The sequence below is a fragment of the Anthonomus grandis genome, chromosome 17, assembly GCF_022605725.1.
Source record: "Anthonomus grandis grandis chromosome 17, icAntGran1.3, whole genome shotgun sequence".
Lineage (NCBI taxonomy): Eukaryota > Metazoa > Arthropoda > Insecta > Coleoptera > Curculionidae > Anthonomus > Anthonomus grandis.
In genome coordinates, this window is record NC_065562.1 from 16,153,155 (window position 1) to 16,176,479 (window position 23,325).

Below are 23,325 nucleotides of genomic sequence, written 5' to 3' on the forward strand. Positions count from 1 at the left end.
GAAAAAATAAAACGTTTTTACCTTCCAATATGCAAGCACAAAAAGATAGAGCCATAAATTCAACCATTTTTGTATTCAAAACTAAAGGCGGTGTTGACACTATGGACCAAATGCTATGTGAATATTCTGTCAAACGTAGAACAAATCGTTAGCCATTAGCATTTTTTTTCAACATAATTGACGTTGCTAGTTTAGCTTCTTATTGTATATACAAGGAACCTAATCCTTCTTTCAAAGCTACTGATCAACGTCGGCGATTTTCAAAAGATCTTGGTAATGAGCTGTGTTTGTCAAGTATCCAAATAAGATCCCAAATTCCAAAAGTTGTTGGTAATCATTTTACTCGTCAGGCTATAGAAATGGTCCTTCACCGACGAATGCCTGTTCCTTAGATAATGCAGTTAGAGAACAAGCAGTTTGTGAACGAGATGCATCTGGACGTGTAAAGGTGGTTGGTAGTTGCCAAATATGCCGAGAGCGAACCCATAAACAGAGAAAAACTCGTAAAGCCTGTAAATCGTGCTCCAAACCAGTTTTGTAATGAGCATTCAGTGGCTCAAACTATTTGTCAAAACTGTAATTCATAAGTAATGTTTTTTAGTGTTTTTAAGTGTTTGTTTGCTATGTTGCGTTAATTTGTACCTCACTGTAATTTTCTATGACTTCTTATTACTGTATATATAATAAAACATATGAATTTAACTCTTAAAAATGTTATTAGTATTATAAACATAGTATAGGTACCCGGGTAACCATCCAGTTAACTATGGGTGAAAATTTTTTATACCTTATTTACTTTGAAAATAAAAAAAAATAATTTCAAATTTTAACAACCCATTTCCTTTTATTGTTGTTATTTGCCTAAATAAATAAAAATCCTGTTTATGTTCTACCTGTATTCAATTTTCATCAAATATAAAAAAACCTACTACGGTCCTGTCGTTCCTCTTATTTGATGTCCAGTGGCACGCGCATCGACACACACCGGCATGCCACGTATACCATGATGCGACAGGGCCGCACTTTACATTTTTATACAAAGTTTAATGATTTGATTGAAATTAAATTAAAAAAAAAACTTTTTTTTATAATAAAACAATATATTAAAACATCAATTTTATTTTTTCTTTAATTTACGAAGTAACCACGTTTCTCAGCCGTCCTATTCCGGCGATTTCGCTCTCGAGCACGTCACCGGGCTGCAGGAATTCCGGGGGGTTCCTGTGCACCCCCACCCCCGCGGGAGTTCCCGTCAGGATTACGTCTCCGGGGTACAAAGTCATTATTCTAGAAAATTAAATAAAATTTTTATACAGTTCAATCTACTATTTGGCAACACTGAAACGTTCATCGAACTTACTGTGACAGATAAGACACCAGGAAGTCCACGGTGAAAATCAACTCGGCGGTGTTGCCGTTCTGTTTCAGTTTGCCGTTCACCCACGTCTTGACGGTCAAATCGTTGACGTTCACCTTACTTTTGGTGACTACGGCCGGCCCTAACGGACAAAAGGTGTCCATCGATTTCCCCAGCAAGAATTGTCCGTTATTTCTGGTCTTTTGCCAGTCTCTAGCGCTGATATCTTGGGCCACCGTGTACCCGAAGATGTAATCTTGCACCTGGTCTTGTCTCAAGGCTTTTCCTTGACGGCCGATTACTACAGCCAGTTCTGTTTCCCAGTCTACTTGCTATATAAAAAAAGGAAATAATTGGATATTTTTGGTGAGTTGGCAACGTCACTCAAGTACTGTATATGACGAACTTAATAAATAATAATTAGCAGTTATTTATTAAATAACTTAATAAATAACTGCTAATGCATATGACCACGATACCCAAAAATGACCCAAATTGCCTGGTGGCCGCCATTTTTATTAACAGTGTTATTAAATTAAATATTTAATATATATTTTCTGCAAAAACACTGTTTTTCGTTAGCACAACCCTTAGCCCCCCACCCACCCCAAACATTTGCTCAGTAAGAAATTCTTTTGAAAAATCACCGTTTTTTGTTCATAATATCCAAACTAATAGCACTGATGCTTTTGTATTAAATATTTATGAATATACATAATTATATCAAATTTAAATAAACAAACTATGTTATTAGAGTAGATATTAGCGACCTAACCAGCTGATATCCATGCATGATATTTTGGAAAACAATGATTTTTGAAAGTAATTTCTTACTGGTAAGTTGTGTGGGGTGGGTGGGAGGGTAAGGGTAGGATTAATGAAAAACGTGTTTTTTTGCAGAAAATAATTGCCCGAGAATGAAATTCTTTTTATGAAAATTATAGGTGATAAAAAATCTGTAGTTTTTGCATCTATACTTTTTTCACATAACCTTAAAGTTTTCGAGTAAAACGTGGAAAAACTCCACTTTATTATACACAAGCAAGGCGCATCGCTATGAAAATTGTAGTAGTTTTGCCATTTTTTATTGCAAATAAGTGGAAATTCGAAATTAAGATGTCATTAAGTTTTAAAAAAAATTTATATATTTGTTTGGTTTTAGACAACTTTTCATTAATTAATTATTATTTCAGTTAACGTGTAACCAATTTCCTTTTTATTGTTGCCTGTTAGAAATCAAGGCTAAACGCTTATATAAATAAACATCCTGTTTATGTTCTACCTGCATTCAATTTTCATCAAATATAAAAAAACCTACTACGGTCCTGTCGTTCCTCTTATTTGATGTCCAGTGGCACGCGCATCGACACACACCGGCATGCCACGTATACCATGACGCGACAGGGCCGCACTTTACATTTTTATACGAAGTTTAATGATTTCATTGAAATTAAATTTAAAAAAAACCTTTTTTTTATAATAAAACAATATATTAAAACATCAATTTTATTTTTTCTTTAATTTATGAAGTAACCACGTTTCTCAGCCGTCCTATGCCGGCGATTTCGCTCTCGAGCACGTCACCGGGCTGCAGGAATTCCGGGGGGTTCCTGTGCACCCCCACCCCCGCGGGAGTTCCCGTCAGGATTACGTCTCCGGGGTACAAAGTCATTATTCTAGAAAATTAAATAAAATTTTTATACAGTTTAATCTACTATTTGGCAACACTGAAACGTTCATCGAACTTACTGTGACAGATAAGACACCAGGAAGTCCACGGTGAAAATCAACTCGGCGGTGTTGCCGTTCTGTTTCAGTTTGCCGTTCACCCACGTCTTGACGGTCAAATCGTTGACGTTCACCTTACTTTTGGTGACTACGGCCGGCCCTAACGGACAAAAGGTGTCCATCGATTTCCCCAGCAAGAATTGTCCGTTATTTCTGGTCTTTTGCCAGTCTCTAGCGCTGATATCTTGGGCCACCGTGTACCCGAAGATGTAATCTTGCACCTGGTCTTGTCTCAGGGCTTTTCCTTGACGGCCGATTACTACAGCCAGTTCTGTTTCCCAGTCTACTTGCTATAAAAGAATAGGAAATAATTGGATATTTTTGGTTAGTTGGCAACGTTACTTAAGTACTGTATATGACCCACGAACTTAATAAATATACCTAGACTGTTAATGCCTGGTGGCCGCCATTTTTACAGTAGCTGTGTCGCTTTGATGTTGGCCACTCTGAACATTTTCAGTGTTGCCAACAAAAAAAAAATATATTAAATGGAGGTAATGTGAAGTTGACAACGCTGACATGTGAGTATAGCGGATTTCCTAGTTTTTGGTGATTTTTAATACGTCCTCCTAATTTAATACCTGGATAATGAATCGCCATCCTTATTTAAATGTATTTGGTTCACTGTTCTCAAAACCGAATTATTGTGAATTGTTTGTATGTGTTGTTTATGATAGAATAACATATAGTTGTTTATTTTTACTATATAAACCCTTGCTATTTACAAACCCTCATAAAATCATCTATATTTTGATTTTTATAGATGGTTGTACCTATTAATGTGGAAACACTGTAGATAGAAGGAAAGTAAAAGAAAATAAAAGTGTTTTTAACTGAATTTGTTAAAGTAAAAACAAGCAAAAATTTAAATCATCATTTTCATGATATTAGGATTAGGATAGATTTATAAGATTCAAGATTATCAGAATAATAAAATAAATATTTTAAGGTGCATGCATCTATCTCAGGTTAATTGAAACTTTGTCTCATTTTAGGTGATTACTTTATTTCATAAATTTTAACGAAATTCTTAAAGAAGTACAAGACAAATCACAGATCTAAGGCAACTCTCTTAAATTCTTAACTAAATTAAGTGTAACTTTCTATTTTGTATTTGTAAACATAACCTCTGCAAAAGTTTAATTGTTTTGTTTCCCTACAGTTGGCACAACTGAAATTTGTCAGAGTGACCAACATCGAAAGGACACAATAACGTAAAATGGCGGCCCCCTAGTAGTGGTCATTTACTTTTCATTAAATTGGCAGTGCAGGTATATTTATTAAGTTCGTGATATGACCTTACTGGTGTATCTTGAATGGCCAATATGGAAAGTTTGATTTTTTTTTGTATACTTACGTTTGTGATTGGAGGTATGACAACGTTGTCATTAGGTCCCACGATTACTGACGAGAATTTGCTGAAAAACATCGGTTCTTTGGGGTATGGTGTGTTTTGTTCGTCGCAGTGCCCTTTGTAGTTAAGACCGACGCAAACGACCTTGTCTCCATTGGTTATAGGTGGCAGCAAGATGGCGTCCGAGAGGGGTGTTACCGATTTACTATCTGCGATTATTCTGAAAAAAATTAAAAGAGTAAATTTTAGGGATGTATCCAGTTTTGCGTCCATATGTCAAAAGTTTGACTTACACTCAAAAAAGGGCCTTTTTGAGCCAAAGTCGTCGACGCTCTTGACTCGACATTATTAGAGGTGAAAGAATTTATTTGACCCTAAGAGAATTTAAATTGTTTTAAGAATAAAGGTTTTCGTATAAGAAAAATGGTGTTTTTTAAGCAATTTCGAATTTCTCTTCAAGGGTTATCTCTTTAACTAAAGGCAAATTATCTTTAATGAAGCCATAGCAATTGTTCCCATGAATTACCTTAATATATTTAAATTATAGCTTCCAATGATCAAGATGGATCAACCAGTGCACAGAAAGCTGAATCAGGTAAGTCAAGCAGAAATCCCATCATCTCCAGAAGGATTCTTGTTTTTCCAAGAGTACAGAGTTTCAGTTAATTCAAGTTAGTTGAAAGGAAAAAGAAAGAGTTTTGGATTGAAGCATTTCTCATGTAAGCAATGGGGTTTTCGGTCGGATTTATGTTCTTTTAAAGATTCCTGGTTATATTACAAAATAAATTATTAAGATGATAAGACTTGCGGTCTAATAACTGGTAGATCATTGCCCTTAAAACGGCTATCGTTCGCGATAATTTTTGCTTCGATTTTAGGTGTTTTACTTAAAAACTCGTGGTCATCGTCACTTACAATTTTTGCTTTACAAATATCAAGATAATTAACAACTGCAGATGATCCTCTTTTTATTGACACTCTTTGTAGATTTACAGAACAAATCCATGGTGGACACTTATTCAGATAGTAAATTTCGAATATGAATATCAATTTTTCAAATCGATTATGTCCTAATGAATCGTAAGCTTCTTGTAATGATTTGTCCAAAATTGGGTGTCATTTTAAGTATTTTTGTTTTTACTTAATCCATGTAAGAAATTGACAACGAATTTATTAGATATTACGGAGTCAATAATCAGATGCTCCGTTGAACCTTTTGCATCAAAAGTCTTAAATCGTTCAAAAATAAAGACCATTAGGATCATTTTAATGAATTAGAATATCTCATCAATCCTTTCATGTATCAGCTGTTAACTTAAAAGTGTCATTTGACAAGCAGTTTATGGGATAATCTTAGATCAAGTGGACATTAAATTAAGATACTGAATAATCGTTGATGCTTTTTTAAATTTATATAAGAGGTCCATAAAATTAATAAGAAGATTCTTGTATTAAGTTCATTCCTTTGCACATCTTTTGCTTAGTAAGGACAATCTGTTGATCTCTACTGATCATATAAAAAAATTATTCTTAGACTATCTTGGATGCAAGCTGATCCCTATCTCGAGTTAATCCTGAGGTCATTGTCAATTATACGTTATATATTTCTTTAAATTTTTGGTGATCATAATATAGTAAGACGTGATTTAGTTATATTTCATGTTACTCTATTATATAGAATAAATGGTAGAGTATAGTTTATTATTACTTTCATGTTTCAATGTCGTTTTGATTAAAATGTTGAGTATAATGTATTATATCTTTTAAGTTTAATAAAAGTTTGTTTTTTATTTCTATTTAGATTATTATTAACATACTATGTGTTTTATTGTTATGTAGCAGATTTTGTTAAATAAAGAAAGATTATTATTAGACTCAAACAATGTCCCATAAGGACAAATTAAATATAATCTTGCTAAGAAACTGGAAACCTTAATATGCAAAAAAAAAATTTGTAAAAAAAATTACCATTTATATTTTTTTACTCTTTAGTTAATAGAAAATAAATAGTAAATAAAACTATTTTTTTTTTCTTAACAAGTTCATATTTGATGCTTAATATAATGCTCTGAGAGCTTCAGGTGTATATTAACCTAACCTCAAATTGTACACATGTTTAGTTAATTTTGAGTTTTTTTTAATATTATAGCAAAAACTAAAACTTATTTTGCTTAAAATTAATGAGCTAAGTCGCTACTGTGTGTATAGCATGTTGATTCTACACAATTATTTTGTTTTTATTGGAGTTTTTCTAAGTAAATTTTGTAAGGTTTTATTATGAATAATGAAGCCCTGCAGCAAGTGTTTAAAGCCAATCAATGATGATCACATAGAGAAAGCCCCTAGATGTGATAGCTGCCGTGTATTTTTTCATTTGGATGAAAAATGTTCCGGTCTTTGTGCAAGTGAGCATTATTCTGTTCTTTTGTGATGCTTGTTCAAAAAAATTCCTCTGCTGACAAACAAATTTATTCAACTAGAGGAGCAGATTAAATCCCTAAAGGATGAAGTGGAAACATTAAAAAAACAGCAGACTTCTCAAGGGAACTTGGGTGCTCCTGCTAACATCAGTGTTACATGAAATTCAAGATTGTGCAGAGCGGGCGAACAATCTAATGGTTTACGGTGTTCCTGAGTCTGGAAGTAGCAGTATGCAAGAAAGAATTGATAATGACAATGTTGTACTCGCCCCCATCTTAAAAAATGTTGGCATCGCACAGGATAATGTTTTAAAAACTTTACAAGTAGGGCAGGCTTCCGAAGGAAGGAACAGGCCAATTAAAGTGGTAACTAAACACTCAAATTTGGTAAAGAATGCTATGAAAAGGCGAAATAGACTTGATGGTAACATAAGAATAGGCTATGATAAAACAAAGCTTCAGCAAGAACAGTTCAAAGCTGTTCTATCTGAGCTACGTGGCAGAGAACAAGAAGGAGAGACTGATTTAATTATTAAATTCATAAATGGTTCCCCATCAATTACCAAAAAGCCACTACCAAAAAACCGAACACATTAACCTCCATATCTATTTATTTTCAGAATCTGGGTGGCATTGGTACTAAACTTGATCAACTTCGTGGTGCAATATTGCAATGTGATTAAGATCAAGTCATTATTAATGACTTGGCTAAATCAACATTACTCAGACAATGAATTAGCTAAATCTGAATATCAGATTTTTAGGCTAGATCGCAATTCCTTAACTAGTACTAAACAATGTGGTGGTGAAGTATTAATGTTAGTACACAATAAATTTAAAGCCAAACAACTCAAGACCGATATCTTAAATGTGGAGCACATTTTTGTTCAAGTGGATTATGGTGAGCTATCTAATATTTTGGGTTGTGTTTACATTCCTCCTAATTCTGCAGAAGAAGTCTACCGTGCCCATTGCTCAGCAGTTGAAAGTATTAAGGACAATATTCCCAATATACCTGTATTTCTATTTGGAGATTACAATTTACCCTTAGCCAGTTGGAATTACTCAATTGATGAGGGTCTGTTAGTTGAGTGCGCACTGACCTATCCAGCCAAAATAGTTTGTGAATCATTTTCTGAATATGCGACAATCTAGCATTATTCCAAACAATCATGGTGTATTTCTGGATCTGATTTTTAACAGTATTGACGAGTGCCATAAAATAACTGTTCAATAAGCTTTAGACACTCTTCTTCCGAACAACTTTTACCACTTAGCAACAATTTGCGATATTAGGGTTAGTGATAGGATTATAGTACAACTTATTTTGATTTTAAAAATGCTGATTTTGTAAGTTTGAATGATTATTTTTCTTTAGTATTTTTGATGATTCAGACATCGATAATTCAGTGCATAACTTTTATGAAGTAGTTTTATATGCAATCTCACTCTATGTACCAAAAAAAATATATAAACCTTCCAGGTTTCCTCGTTGGTTTTCCTCAGAATTAAGGAATCTTGTTCTATCAAAAAATACTGCTCATGCTAAATTCAAAAATACTAACTTAGCTGAAGATTATATCCTGTTTACTAACCTACGTACTCAATGTAAAGTTCATACTGAGCAATGCTATAGATCTTACATTGCTACCTTAAATGAGTCGATTCAATCTGACACCACACAATTTTGGAATCATATTAACTCCCTTAATAAAAGTCATGGTATCCCAAATGCTATGCATTTAAATGATATTTCAGCAGATTCGGAGGAGGATATTGCAAACTTATTTTCTATCTATTTTTCTAGTGTTTTTCACTCTGATGAGGTTGATCTCAGTGACTTTAATTTTCCAGTAGCAAATTCTGTCGACATGTCTTTTATCCCTGTCTGAGGTTTTTGAATCTATATTTGGTCTTAAGTACAAACTGAGTTATGGTCCTGATAATGTTCCTACCTATTTCCTAAAAAGATGTGTTTATAGTTTATCTAGACCTTTGTGTACATTATTTAATTTGTCTTTAAAATTACAAACTTTCCCTGAGAAATGGCGTGACAGCTTTATAACTCCTGTATTCAAAAATGGTGACAGGGATGATATAAAAAATTACAGGCCCATTGTTATATTATCTGCTATCCCTAAGCTTTTTGAGCTTATCCTGAACTTGGCATTGTAGAGGTCTCTTGATCAACGAGCAACATGGGTTTAGGCAGGGTAAATCTACTTCTACAAATCTTGTATTATATCATGACTTCATTGTCAGGGCTTTCGAGAAGGGTCATCAGGTCGACTCCATCTATACTGATTTCTCAAAGGCCTTTGACACACTCATTGCTCATTTTTAAATTAAGATGATATGGTTTCCCTAAGTGGTTTCTTTCTTGGCTAAATAGTTACCTACATAAAAGGATACAATTCGTTAATGTAAGGGGTTCAGTTTCACTTCCTATTTTGCAACTTGGTGCTTTTTTATTTATGTACTGTGAAGTGTGTGGATGGCTTTTAAAGGCCTGATGATGCTCTAACTAGAGCGAAATACGTGTAGCCCGTTTAATTACATGTTGTGAGACCGTGACTTTGTGTTTTTATTTGTTTTTCGTCAATTTTGTATGTTGGTCTCTTAGAGAAGAATGGCTGAGATTTTTAAACTTTTTATTTTGGTTACTTCAGGGGTGCCTCAGGGCTCACATTTGGGGCCACTACTCTTTAATTTATTTATTAACGATATTTTTAGTATTATCAAATTTTGCAAATTCCTATTATTTGCAGACGACCTGAAGCTATTTTTACATATTTTAAACTTGTCTGATTGCCTGATGATACAATCAGACATAGATTCTCTATATAATTGGTCTGTCTCTAATGGCTTACATCTTAATAAGGATAAGTGTTTTATCATTTCTTTTACTAAATCTAGAAAAGTTGTCCCATTTGACTACCACATAAATGATAATATACTTTCAGGAGTATCGCTAATTAAGGATTTGGGGGTCTTGTTTGACAGTTCCCTGACTTTCATACCCCATATAGGTAGTTTGTCTAGTAAAGCCCTTCATACTTTTGGTTTTAAAACTAGAAATACTCAAGACTTTTCAGTAGCTGCCTTCAGAGTTTTATATCTTACACTTATTCATAGTGTCATGTCTTATTTTTTCATAGTCTGGTCCCCTTATTATGCTAACCATATTTACAGTCTTGATAAGGTCCAAAATAAATTTCTCAGGACTTGTGCCTGGCGATTAAATGTACGAGATGAGTCTTTATTGGAACTTAAGTCAAGGCTAAATATGACTTCTCTTGAGGACTATCGAACTAGGTGTGATATGATATTTCTTCACAAGTTGATTAATAATGCTATTGATTGCCCTGAATTGTTATCGCGGATAAACTTTAGATGCAATAGCATCAGAGTCCTTAGAGAGACGTCCCTTTTTCTGCTTGAATATCACCATAAAAACTATGGTAAATTTTCTCCAATTAATCGACTCCACATGTTGGGAAATAGATTTAATCAGGCTTTTGACTTAGTGGATTTAAAGCCTTCAAAACTTAAAAGGTGAGTGAGTTTACTCGTTGAGTACTATGTGTTAAGTATCAAATAAATTTGATTGCTTTTACTTTTCATTTTGATTATTTTAATGGTTTGTTTTTAGTTGCTTTATATTTTTTTTTGAAGTTATTGGAAGTTTTATCTTATTTGTATATCTTGGGCTGCTACATATTTTACATACATTTAGATAGATATAGGTATTATTGATTTATAGAAAATTTGTTTTTTTTAATATTTTATTAATATATTTGTTGATGGCAGAATAATTATATACATTTAGGGTTAGGATATAATTTATTTTGTAATTTTGTTAGAATGGGGACATCCCTTAAATAAATAAATAACGATTCCTGTGTCCAGTGTACTGGACGCCATCTTGGGGAAAAACTGAATGCCATATTGGATTTATAGTGACAGATGTCAACTAAGGTAAACGTACCAATGATCGGCACCTTAAGGGTCTTATACAACGTTAACAAAATTTAAAATCACTAATTGAGTTAAATATAATAGAAGAAAATTTAATAATGGAGGATTTTTAAGCTCTAAACAATATATTTTAAAATATTATATATTTTTATAAAAAATAAAAATCAAAACTTATCAACTGCTCCTATTATCGGCATAGCGCAAATGGCCCAATCTCTAATTATCGGCACTGTTCGGCACCATTCATCGGCACCCAAATAATACTCGTAAAGGATTTTAGGATTAGGAAATAAAAAGTTAAATTTTCGTTTCTTTGAGAAAGGCTTTATTTATAACAAAAATACTTATTCCTACTTTTAAATAACTACTTATTTATCACAAAAAACGCATTGAAATTCCTCTTTATTGTCTTTGGTAAGGCCGACACATTCCTCGTGATAATACATTAAACACTTTGAACATAACCGCATATCAAGTTTGCGATCTGTGTCACAAATTGAACAATACCAAGAATCTTTAAAGGGTTTTGAAGAAGAGGGCACATTTTGTAATTTTTTTTCCTTTAAACTTCCTAAGTCGGCAGCCCTGCGGTTTGATTTTCGAATCACACTTGGTCCCGTAACATTTAGGGCTTTTTTAAAGTTTAGTTTCTTTTTAGTATTTTCAATCGCCGAATTTCTCTCTCCATGTTCCAGTTTCTTTTTATTTGTTAGTTCTCTATCAATTTTCTTTTCTTCTTTTCTTTCGCGCTCCATTTTTCTCTGATTTTTCTGTTCATCTTCAGTTTTCTTTTTTCTTCCTTTCTTTTATGGTAATCTTGCCATTGGGAGGAAGTAGCCACCGCAGGGATTTTTTCCCTTGTTTTTCTTTTGCTGTGATCAGGTTTAGGATCAGGCCAAAATAAAACCTTTTTGAAGGGAGTAGGGATAAACGACGAACCGGGAGATTTGTTTTTTGAAATTGATAATATTTCTTCATTACTAGCTAATGGGGGAATATTTTCATTTTGTGTTAAATATGAGCAGCTCTTTATAGGCGTAATATGTTCTGGAATAACACATAAAGTTTTATCATCACTTCTTTCTTCCGTGCATATATTTTGTACTTCAATTAAAGGCATTATTCGGTGCGCAGAAGTATCTACTTGCGAGTCTTCTATTACGGAGATATTCACGTCCATATTGAGAAAAGAGTCCGTAAGTACCTCTTGATCGACTATTGGAACGTCAAAAGTTTGATCAAAATTTTCACTCTTGTCAAAGAGATCTGTGATATCAATTTCATTTTCTTCATCCATAGAGTGAAAATTTGTATTTTCCGCAATGATAAGAGGATTCTCAGTCAGAGTTTTAGCATTAGTTTGTATTTCTGTTTCCACGCTGGTTGATACTTTATTTCTTATTTTTTCCACACATTAAATAAGTTTTTGTCTTCAATTGGCCCATTCCATATGCTTTCTGATTGGGTAAATAGGATAAGGGTGTCATTAGGTATCTCTTTTTCTAATATTTCTAAGCATGTTTTCAGCGAATCCTTATTAGTTGTGTCTGATATTTCTTCAACAATGTTATCGTGTGAGGTCGGGACTTTCTGGATTAAATGGAACCAACCCACAGGATCTAAACCCATTTTTAACTATATCCGGAAAATTATTAATTTTTTTTAGAGTTATTTCCAAAATTGTACAAAAAACATCCTTGGTCATCTTTTGTCCGTTATTCTCCATTCTCCAGTGTTGGACACTTTTTTTCCACTCAGCTTTCAAAGGTCGAAACACAGCCACGTCCAAAGATTGGAGAATGTGTGTGGCGTTGGGACAAAGGGCAATTAAAATGATATTTGATTTCGTGCAAAATTCGCTCAAAGACATGGTTAAGTGGGAGGTGTGGCCGTCTAAAAATAGCACTACTGGAAACCGGATATTGTTAGCGACCAACTAGGGGTAGAAAATGTTTGCCACGTTTTCTGATTTTCCGATTCCCCATTCAGATGGAAACTTCTCAACAAGTGCTTTAGGAATACGTTTGTAAGTAAATAATACCATTGGTGGCAAAATTTGACCAGATGCACTACAGGTAATAAGGGTGGTCAAGCATTCTTTTTCATCGTTACTACCAAAGGAGTAGACTGTTCTCTCTCCCCTCTTAACCAATACTTTATCATTTTTGGGGCAAAGAAAAAATGCGGTCTCGTCGCAATTAAAAACCCTATTTGGACATAATCATATGTTTAAAAAATCGTTTTCCTTTAGGTAGCACTCAACTTCAACAAACCACTGTCGAATCCGATGTTCTGTTAGATTTGCCCTGGAAGATGTCAGGTTTTGAGCAATCCTAGTGGTTGGTTCTGGATGCCTTTTCAAAAAAAGCTCGTACCATTTTCGTCCAGGCCTTCCGTTGGTAAAAGTGTTGGGTCTGTTTAGCTCCTTTACTAAAAGTTGAACACTGTCCAATAAAATTGTCTTTGTGGCAGGAAACCCGCGATTAGAAATCTGGAAAAGCCACTTAACCAGCATATCTTCTTCATTTTGGGTTAGAACTGTTTCTGGGCCAGACTTCTTATTAAGTGGAACTCTACCCTTAATTTTATCTTGCAAGGTATATCTGGGAATATTATAGATTTTGCTTGCCGTTTTAAAGGGCATTCCTTTTTGGATTTCATCTAAAGCACTTTGTAGCACTTCTGGAGAATATTTTAGTCTTTTCTTTCTATCCATTTTTACCTAGAAAAATTTTAAACCTATTATCGGCATGAAAATGCTCGTATTATCGGCACCTTTCTTTGAATGGGAATAAAAATATTGGCTTAACGAATTTTGGGTGCCGGAAATTGGACCTTTGCATTAACATATATTATTATACATTAATCCAAATAGATCTTGCCCTTACAGTTTTTCTACTAGCGAAAATAAACCTGAAAAACTGGCATGATAAAACACCAATTGTCGGCAATAATTGGGTCAAAGTCATTTTTAGAGGTTCCCCTTAAAATAATAAATAAAGGCAAAAAAAATATTTTCTTTCACTAAATAACAATTAAACAATCTATGTTTAACAAGTTGTACTTACCAAAAAGCAAGTTCAATTCAGATGCAATTTTTAATCACGTCTAGACGTCAACTGTCGGCATTAAAATAAATTTTCCTAGATTTATTGTCGCGCGTCATCGGACTGTGTGGGGTTATTTATATAGTCAGATATTTCAAGAATATTTAAAAAATGTTAAAACTATAAATGCAAGTGGGAGAATCTTAATTTTTTGTAATTATGTTGTAAAAGTGCCGGTAATAGGGGCAGTGCCGATAATAGGTACGTTTACCTTATATTTTGATGTTAATTAACTGCCAATAACATAAAATGGCAAATGGACACCATCTTGTTAAAGAATTTTTACCTAACAATTTTGGAGGCATTTTCAAGATGGCTCCCTTACTTGTGAGATGAGTTAGGGGCTTAAGATAAAGTATGTACAATATAAAAAAAAAGTTTGTATACACAATTATTTACTGAGTACTGACCTGCCTAACGAATAAATTATGAATAAACTCAAGTGCTAAACCAGTCATATTACAAAATCGGAATATAATAATCTACACACCAACAAAACATCACGTGGAGATTTCACTTTTTGGGCGTCACTGCTGTTATTTATAGAATTCCATCAAGGCTATATAATGAGAGATTCATATGTTTATATGGTTAATTTATAAGGCATTTCCCCTTTACCCTTGCACTTACCCGTTAAGAACTCTAATGCTTACCTTCTAGCCTTCTCATAGGTGGGACTGCCCAACTTCAAAAAATCCACCAAATTATTCGGTATACTGGAGTCCACCGAACTTATATCAACAATATCACCACCGATAGAAATCTGCGCACCCAGATGCTGCTTACCTCCATTTTTACTTTTATATTGCACGTATCTCATGTTGCTCTTTTTACCGAGAGAGAAATGCCTCGAGGAGAAACGTTTCTCCAATTTTATTAATTGTCTGGCTAAAGTGGTCGCACTCATAATTGACGAGAAAAAAAAAACACTTTAACAAACGAAAATCAAACATACAAAAAAGCGTCACGATGTCAAGGTTAAAACCGCGAGTTTATCTGGAATTTGTTCGATTCAATTTGCTATTGAAATTCGGTATACCAGGTAAGAGTTGAGGCGATAAACTGCTTCGGGAGTCACCACCAGAACACCGATAAATAAACCGGTTGCACCTCGATTATTCTTTAAATCTAAAAAAAGATTTTTTTTTTGCTGGAAAACCGTCTATTAATAAAATACCCGAACGTGTAACAAATAACTTTATGGGAAACAACTTTTATTATCTTCTAATCTCTCGTGCCTATTTCAATGATTAAATAATTTAACGAACGTTCTCGAGTCGAAGTCTCGTTTAGGACTGATATATACAAGAAGTGAAAGGGCCATTTTCTCAGTAGGGCGTTTTAAAGCAGGTTAAGTTTAATATTGATTTTCTTAATTGTTCTCAGAAGGTCGGTCATGTTAATGGTCTTAATGGGGCCATAATTCAAAGGAAAATCCTAATTTGTTTATGGTCAAATTGGATTTATATATTGGGTATCGTAAACAGGAGGAAAGTCACTATTTAGTTAGTTATGGCTACGAGGGATTATCATGATTGGTAGTAAGTAAAATATTGAATTTTTCTTTTAACGTTCAATCACATTTAACTTATAAGTATCTCGAGAATTTATAGGTTACGATAACCATGTTAAATATGAACCACCCCAGTTAATTTTCCCGCCTTTTTTGACACTCCTAACCTCAAACAAATGTCAAAGGTGACGGACGCTTTGTTTATAACAATATTGGCTTTTTACTAATAATTAAATCTTTAGCTTTTTGGATTTAATTTATCTAGAACAGTCTACCATTAGACTACTTTTAACTTTTAAATGTTCCAACAATTTATACGTTATGTTAACCAGGTTAAATATGCACCACCCCCATATGACACCAGTCAGTGTTCCCGCCTTTTTCGGCACTCCTAACCTCAAAGAAATGTCAAAAGTGACAGCTGCTTTGTTTATAATAATGTTTGCCATTTACTAATAAATAATTTTTGCGCCTCATTTTTAAGTGAATATTTTGGGTTTATTGAGCAAATGTTCGGCTAAAAATCCGTTAATTTAATTCACATTTGTGTTAAAAGTGCAAACAAGAGGGTATTTCTTTAGCAGTAAGGATGTACATGAATACAGCCTTGAAAAATGCAAGAATATTTGATGATGTAAGTTTTCTTTGGGCTATAAGGTGGTTTTCCCTTATTTCCCATATATTTATTAGAATAAAATGCCTCAAAGGCAGTGTGGTAACGTATTTCTTTCGAGACAATGCTGTACCAACCCTAAAGGCCAAAGGATTTCAACCATTACAGTTCTAGCATAAACCGACAAAAAATCAGACATGTATGCCACAGAATAGCCTTTATAACATACAAAAGACATAGCAGGAATGCTCTAAACTAATAAAAAATTAAATATTCATGGCTAGGCATTAAATATCTTACAATTCACCTTTTGTATTGTATCAACAATGTAGTGAATATTACACCTTCATGTGTCATCACTAGGAATGTCCTTAATAGTGGGCAAAAGAGAGAGATACATTTTTTATATCTGTCAGGCTCAACTGCCTGTAATAAAAGCAAAAGTTCTTCCAGATAGTTAAAGAATTCTTGTGTCAAGAGACAATGCTGTACCAACCCTAACGGCCAAAGAAATCCAACCATTACAGTTCTAGCATAAACCGACACAAAAAACCAAACATGTATGCCACAGAATAGCCTTTATAACATACAAAAGACATACCAGGAATGCTCTAAACTAATAAAAAATTAAATATTTATGGCTAGGCATTAAATATCTTAGAATTTACCTTTTGTATTGTATCAACAATGTAGTGAATATTACACCTTCATGTGTCATCGCTAGGATATCTCAGGAATGTACTTAATAGTGGGCAAAAGAGAGAGATACATTTTTTATATCTGTCAGGCTCAACTGCCTGTAATAAGAGAAAAAATTCTTCCACACAGTTAAAGAATCTTGTGTCAAGAGACAATGCTGTACCAACCCTAACAGCCAAAGAAATCCAACCATTACAGTTCTAGCATAAACCGACAAAAAACCAGACATGTATGCCACAGAATAACCTTTATAACATACAAAAGACATAGCAGCAATGTTCCAAATTAATAAAAAATTTAATATTCATGGCTAGGCATTAAATATCTTACAATTCACCTTTTGTATTGTATCAACAATGTAGTGAATATTACACCTTCATGTGTCATCGCTAGGATACCTCAGGAATGTCCTTAATAGTGGGCAAAAGAGAGAGATACATTTTTTATATCTGTCAGGCTCAACTGCCTGTAATAAGAGAAAAAATTCTTCCAGATAGTTAAAGAATTCTTGTGTCAAGAGACAATGCTGTACCAACCCTAACGGCCAAAGAAATCCAACCATTACAGTTCTAGCATAAACCGACAAAAAACCAAACATGTATGCCATAGAATAGCCTTTGTAACATACAAAAGACATACCAGGAATGCTCTAAACTAATAAAAAATTTAATATTAATGGCTAGGCATTAAATATCTTACAATTTACCTTTTGTATTGTATCAACAATGTAGTGAATATTACACCTTCATGTGCCATCGCTAGGATATCTCAGGAATGTCCTTTATAGTGGGCAAAAGAGAGAGATACATTTTTTATATCTGTCAGGCTCAACTGCCTGTAATAAGAGAAAAAATTCTTCCAGACAGTTAAAGAATTCTTGTGTCAAGAGACAATGCTGTACCAACCCTAACGGCCAAAGAAATCCAACCATTACAGTTCTAGCATAAACCGACACAAAAAACCAAACATGTATGCCACAGAATAGCCTTTATAACATACAAAAGACATACCAGGAATGCTCTAAACTAATAAAAAATTAAATATTTATGGCTAGGCATTAAATATCTTAGAATTTACCTTTTGTATTGTATCAACAATGTAGTGAATATTACACCTTCATGTGTCATCGCTAGGATATCTCAGGAATGTACTTAATAGTGGGCAAAAGAGAGAGATACATTTTTTATATCTGTCAGGCTCAACTGCCTGTAATAAGAGAAAAAATTCTTCCACACAGTTAAAGAATCTTGTGTCAAGAGACAATGCTGTACCAACCCTAACAGCCAAAGAAATCCAACCATTACAGTTCTAGCATAAACCGACAAAAAACCAGACATGTATGCCACAGAATAACCTTTATAACATACAAAAGACATAGCAGCAATGTTCCAAATTAATAAAAAATTTAATATTCATGGCTAGGCATTAAATATCTTACAATTCACCTTTTGTATTGTATCAACAATGTAGTGAATATTACACCTTCATGTGTCATCGCTAGGATACCTCAGGAATGTCCTTAATAGTGGGCAAAAGAGAGAGATACATTTTTTATATCTGTCAGGCTCAACTGCCTGTAATAAGAGAAAAAATTCTTCCAGATAGTTAAAGAATTCTTGTGTCAAGAGACAATGCTGTACCAACCCTAACGGCCAAAGAAATCCAACCATTACAGTTCTAGCATAAACCGACAAAAAACCAAACATGTATGCCATAGAATAGCCTTTGTAACATACAAAAGACATACCAGGAATGCTCTAAACTAATAAAAAATTTAATATTAATGGCTAGGCATTAAATATCTTACAATTTACCTTTTGTATTGTATCAACAATGTAGTGAATATTACACCTTCATGTGCCATCGCTAGGATATCTCAGGAATGTCCTTTATAGTGGGCAAAAGAGAGAGATACATTTTTTATATCTGTCAGGCTCAACTGCCTGTAATAAGAGAAAAAATTCTTCCAGACAGTTAAAGAATTCTTGTGTCAAGAGACAATGCTGTACCAACCCTAACGGCCAAAGAAATCCAACCATTACAGTTCTAGCATAAACCGACAAAAAACCAAACATGTATGCCACAGAATAGCCTTCATAACATACAAAAGACATAGCAGGAATGCTCTAAACTAATAAAAACTTAAATATTTATGGCTAGGCATTAAATATCTTACAATTTACCTTTTGTATTGTATCAACAATGTAGTGAATATTACACCTTCATGTGTCATCGCTAGGATATCTCAGGAATGTCCTTAATAGGGGGCAAAAGAGAGAGATACATTTTTTATATCTGTCAGGCTCAACTGCCTGTAATAAGAGAAAAAATTCTTCCAGACAGTTAAAGAATTCTTGTGTCAAGAGACAATGCTGTACCAACCCTAACGGCCAAAGAAATCCAACCATTACAGTTCTAGCATAAACCGACACAAAAAACCAGACATGTATGCCACAGAATAGCCTTTGTAACATACAAAAGACATACCAGGAATGCTCTAAACTAATAAAAAATTAAATATTCATGGCTAGGCATTGAATATCTTACAATTTACCTTTTGTATTGTATCAACAATGTAGTGAATATTACACCTTCATGTGTCATCGCTAGGATATCTCAGGAATGTCCTTAATAGGGGGCAAAAGAGAGAGATACATTTTTTATATCTGTCAGGCTCAACTGCCTGTAATAAGAGAAAAAATTCTTCCAGACAGTTAAAGAATTCTTGTGTCAAGAGACAATGCTGTACCAACCCTAACGGCCAAAGAAATCCAACCATTACAGTTCTAGCATAAACCGACAAAAAACCAAACATGTATGCCACAGAATAGCCTTTATAACATACAAAAGACATACCAGGAATGCTCTAAACTAATAAAAAATTAAATATTTATGGCTAGGCATTAAATCTCTTAGAATTTACCTTTTGTATTGTATCAACAATGTAGTGAATATTACACCTTCATGTGTCATTGCTAGGATATCTCAGGAATGTACTTAATAGTGGGCAAAAGAGAGAGATACATTTTTTATATCTGTCAGGCTCAACTGCCTGTAATAAGAGAAAAAATTCTTCCAGACAGTTAAAAGTGTGTCAAGAGACAATGCTGTACCAACCCTAACGGCCAAAGAAATCCAACCATTACAGTTCTAGCATAAACCGACAAAAAACCAAACATGTATGCCACAGAATAGCCTTTATAACATACAAAAGACATACCAGGTGTGTCTTTATACTATGTATCTATGTATCTACTTAATACTGGGCAAAAGAGAGTGATACATTTTTTATACCTGTCAAGCTCAACTACCTGGAAGAATCTCTTTATTTCATTCCATTGATAGAGATCTTGTATCCCTTTTTTTGTTTAATAAAAGAGTGTAAAAGAGAGAGATACATTTTCTTATACCTGTCGACTCAACTGCCTGGAATAAAATAAAATATTCTTCCAGGCAGTTGAACAATGAGCAAAAAGAGGTTTTTGGGATATTGCTAGGATATCCGAGGAATGTATATAAAGTTTCCAAATTTATAATTTCTTGTTTTAATTTTGAGACATATTTATACATATATTTTTGTTTACTTATAGTTCAATTTTTTGTACCTATTTTTAAAGAAAATCAAACAAAACAACTTTGCGGTGTTTGTGATGTAATTCATCATACCTTGTAATGTGTTTTTAATTCTAAAATAAGTCTTTAATAACTTTTACAGTTTAATTTTTTTTTATTATATATTTTATTGTGATGCCTGTAATAATTTTTATATTGACATAAAATTGATGACATGAATAAATTATCTTGTACCCTGTTAGGACGCTTGGGACCAAAATGACAAACCAAAAACCCCCGAGGCAAAATCGAACCTCAAAGAAGAAAAACCTCATTTTCCCGTCAACCTTAAAAATGAACCCGAAGAGATGACCCCGTCACCTCCATCGTCCTCCCACATGCACATCATTAAAAAGGAACCTCTGGATAACATCAAGGAGGAGGATATGGATGATATATTTGAAGAAAACCCCATTCTAAAGCAGGAAATCAAAAAGGAGTTAAATACTTCCATGGAAGAAGGGGAGCTAGAAAACAGCATGATAAACACATCCAATAATAAGTTAAAATTTGAGGGGGCAGTGGATAAAATCTTTGACGAGTCTCCTTACAACAAGGACTTCTGCAATAGTCTTAGGCTCGACGAGAGAACCCCTAATAAAAACGAGGGGGCCAACAAAGACCTGAGATCCACCTTAAAAAGTGCTAAAAGAACTGTTTTCAGTAGACTCTCTCCTTATAAAGTAAATACGGACTCTACAGCAACTAAACCATCAGTCAAAAGCCGCTTAGGGAGTGTCGAAGAAGAAACAGCACCAAAAAGGTTAATTAAATTATTAACAACTAATACACTTTAACACACTAATTCATTCATTCAATTTCAGAAAAAGATTTACTGGGATACCGGAACGGGACCCACTGGTCATCGCGAGACGTGAAAAGCAAATCGAGTATGGCAAAAACACCATCGGCTACGAAAACTACATTAAAATGGTCCCAAAGTAGGTTTAACAGTGTGATTTTAAGGGTCTTTTTAATGTCTAGGGGGATTTTAGGGACGAAAGGGTACCCGGTGACCCTAAGACTCCGCCACTGTACAATAAATACTCCAGGAGAGGCTGGGAGGGTCTGATCAAACAGTGGCGTATACAGTTGCACCAGTACGACCCGCCCGAAACGAATACGGGGGAAATAAAGACTGAAAGTGTTGAAATAGAGACGGATAGTGGTGGAGAGGAAGAGGAAGAAGAGGAGTCGTAGTTTGTATGAGTTTTGAAGGTGATTTTATACCTAAAAAGTGATGTAGGTTGTATAGGTAACGTTTTTAAACATGTATCTATTATTTGCCTTTTTCGGACTGTCTGATATGTAATTTTCCGTTTTTTATTTCATATCAATAAAGTGTGCTAAGATTATGTTGTCTGTTTGAACTCTCCAAACTTCCCTATTTTTGAACTGCCTGGAAAAATTTCGATTTTATTTCAGGCAGTTGATCGCAGCATTTCTTTGATTATCTGGAAGGATTATGTTCATTTGCCTGGAATAATTACGTTTTTATTTCGGGAAGTTGACATAACAATTGTTCAACTGCCTGGAAGAATTCTCCTTCTACGGATTCACAGGATTTATGACCATATACGGTACTATCAATTGCATGGAATCAAATCAAAATAAGCTTTATTGTTATAAACAGATATCCGTTGTTAACAACGACTAAAATTTAATATCAAACGGAAGCAGTTAAAAGAGAAAAAAAATCTTTTAGAAGATCCTTATTTATTTGGCAGAAAAAACGCTGCTCAAAAAACATATCAACATCATACTATCGCTATCCACTATTAATCAACCCTTAAGTCTTCGTGTAATTCCCATTTTTCGCGGTATTTTTGAGCTTTCACCCCTTTGAATTTTTATCTATTCAGGTGTCTCAAATCACTTAAAATCTTTTTTTTCCGCTTTCAGCATTGTTTTTCGAGTCCGATAACTTTATCTTTTCTTTTATTATAAAATATACTACACTTGATATGAACCGCCTAGGCCGTCTATAAGAACAATTTGCTACAACTATACAAACCAAACACAATATGGGAATTCACTGATTCAAAAAGGGAAATCAATATTGCTAAATATTGAATATGTTTAATGTTAATATATTTTGATATGATCGTAGTTGCGATATCGTACTAAGGGAAGTATCGTACAAAAACGATAATTATCATACACCTGGCAGTGCTACTGCTTTTGAGTAGTCATTTCCACACAATACTAGGATAAAAAGTGAAGAATGTCCCTCTCGTTTGCACTCAATCAATAAACAAAGACACAGAGACAAGTCTTAAGCAGGCTACAGACGTTCATGTAAACTTGAGAAGTCTGCTTGCGCAAGTGCACTTGCACAAATCTTCTGAGACTCCACACCATACAAGCGTACTTGCACAGTTTTAGAAGTAAAAATGGACGAAGACGACGCGCTAGCTGCTCTCGCGCTGGTACTTAAAAAAAAGAGAAAACAGGAAAACACGTCGAGTGTGGTGTAAAAATTGGCTTTTAAAAAGGAATACTTATTCGCATACTAATATTCTAAATGAACTGAAGTTTCACCCTGCTGATTGGCATAATTATTTACGGATGAATGAAGAAACATATTTTAAACTGCTATCCCTGGTAACTCGTTTTATTGAAAAGAAAGATACCATCATGAGAGAAGCCATAAGTCCACATGAAAAATTAACAGCAACCCTAAGGTTTCTTGCGACGGGAAGATCCTATGAAGATATGAAATTTTCATCTATTATTTCTCATCAGTCATTAAGTAAGATTATTCCTGAAACATGTCAAGCAATATTCGATGTCCTAAAGAAAAATTATTTAAAGGTAAGAAAAATGATTATATTTTATGTAAACATAACTTTTATTTCCTTTTAGATTTAAGTATAGTAAACTT

The 23,325-nt window shown here is 33.9% G+C and overlaps 2 protein-coding genes across 5 annotated transcripts; one reads left to right on the forward strand and one right to left on the reverse strand.

Moving 5' to 3' along the window:
* Nucleotides 1–1,103: 1,103 nt before the first annotated feature.
* On the reverse strand, nucleotides 1,104–15,233 carry LOC126746451 (fumarylacetoacetate hydrolase domain-containing protein 2). Of its 3 annotated transcripts, none has more exons than XM_050454710.1 (4): nucleotides 14,658–15,233; nucleotides 4,503–4,719; nucleotides 1,361–1,689; nucleotides 1,104–1,287 (listed from the first exon to the last, which is right to left on the reverse strand). In XM_050454710.1, exons 1-4 carry the CDS (start codon nucleotides 14,909–14,911, stop codon nucleotides 1,134–1,136), a joined length of 954 nt encoding a protein of 317 aa, XP_050310667.1. In that variant the 5' UTR covers nucleotides 14,912–15,233; the 3' UTR covers nucleotides 1,104–1,133. The 3 variants fall into 3 exon arrangements, with proteins under 3 accessions (XP_050310667.1, XP_050310669.1, XP_050310666.1); XM_050454712.1 differs by lacking the exon at nucleotides 1,361–1,689 and adding an exon at nucleotides 3,107–3,435 and having other exon boundaries at nucleotides 14,658–15,231; XM_050454709.1 differs by lacking the exons at nucleotides 1,104–1,287; nucleotides 1,361–1,689 and adding exons at nucleotides 2,480–3,033; nucleotides 3,107–3,435 and having other exon boundaries at nucleotides 14,658–15,228.
* Nucleotides 15,234–15,526: 293 nt separating this feature from the next.
* Nucleotides 15,527–21,796, forward strand: LOC126746452 (histone RNA hairpin-binding protein). Of its 2 annotated transcripts, none has more exons than XM_050454714.1 (4): nucleotides 15,527–15,545; nucleotides 20,645–21,204; nucleotides 21,266–21,382; nucleotides 21,437–21,796. In XM_050454714.1, the coding sequence occupies exons 2-4, from the start codon at nucleotides 20,750–20,752 to the stop codon at nucleotides 21,639–21,641; spliced, it is 777 nt and encodes a 258-aa protein (XP_050310671.1). In that variant the 5' UTR covers nucleotides 15,527–15,545; nucleotides 20,645–20,749; the 3' UTR covers nucleotides 21,642–21,796. The 2 variants fall into 2 exon arrangements, with proteins under 2 accessions (XP_050310671.1, XP_050310670.1); XM_050454713.1 differs by lacking the exon at nucleotides 15,527–15,545 and adding an exon at nucleotides 15,926–16,151.
* The last annotated feature ends 1,529 nt before the right edge of the window (nucleotides 21,797–23,325 follow it).

Excerpts from the sequence above, each read along its gene's own strand:
- LOC126746451 (XM_050454710.1), bottom strand. The coding sequence starts at position 14,911 with ATGAGTGCGACCACTTTAGCCAGACAATTAATAAAATTGGAGAAACGT. Across the intron at positions 4,720-14,657 it reads ACCTATGAGAAGGCTAGAAG|AATAATCGCAGATAGTAAAT; the intron begins GTAAGCATTAGA and ends AATTTTTTTCAG. Across the intron at positions 1,690-4,502 it reads TCATACCTCCAATCACAAAC|CAAGTAGACTGGGAAACAGA; the intron begins GTAAGTATACAA and ends TTTTTTATATAG.
- LOC126746452 (XM_050454713.1), top strand. The coding sequence starts at position 16,107 with ATGTACATGAATACAGCCTTGAAAAATGCAAGAATATTTGATGAT. Across the intron at positions 21,205-21,265 it reads GAAGAAACAGCACCAAAAAG|AAAAAGATTTACTGGGATAC; the intron begins GTTAATTAAATT and ends ATTCAATTTCAG. Across the intron at positions 21,383-21,436 it reads TACATTAAAATGGTCCCAAA|GGACGAAAGGGTACCCGGTG; the intron begins GTAGGTTTAACA and ends GGGGGATTTTAG.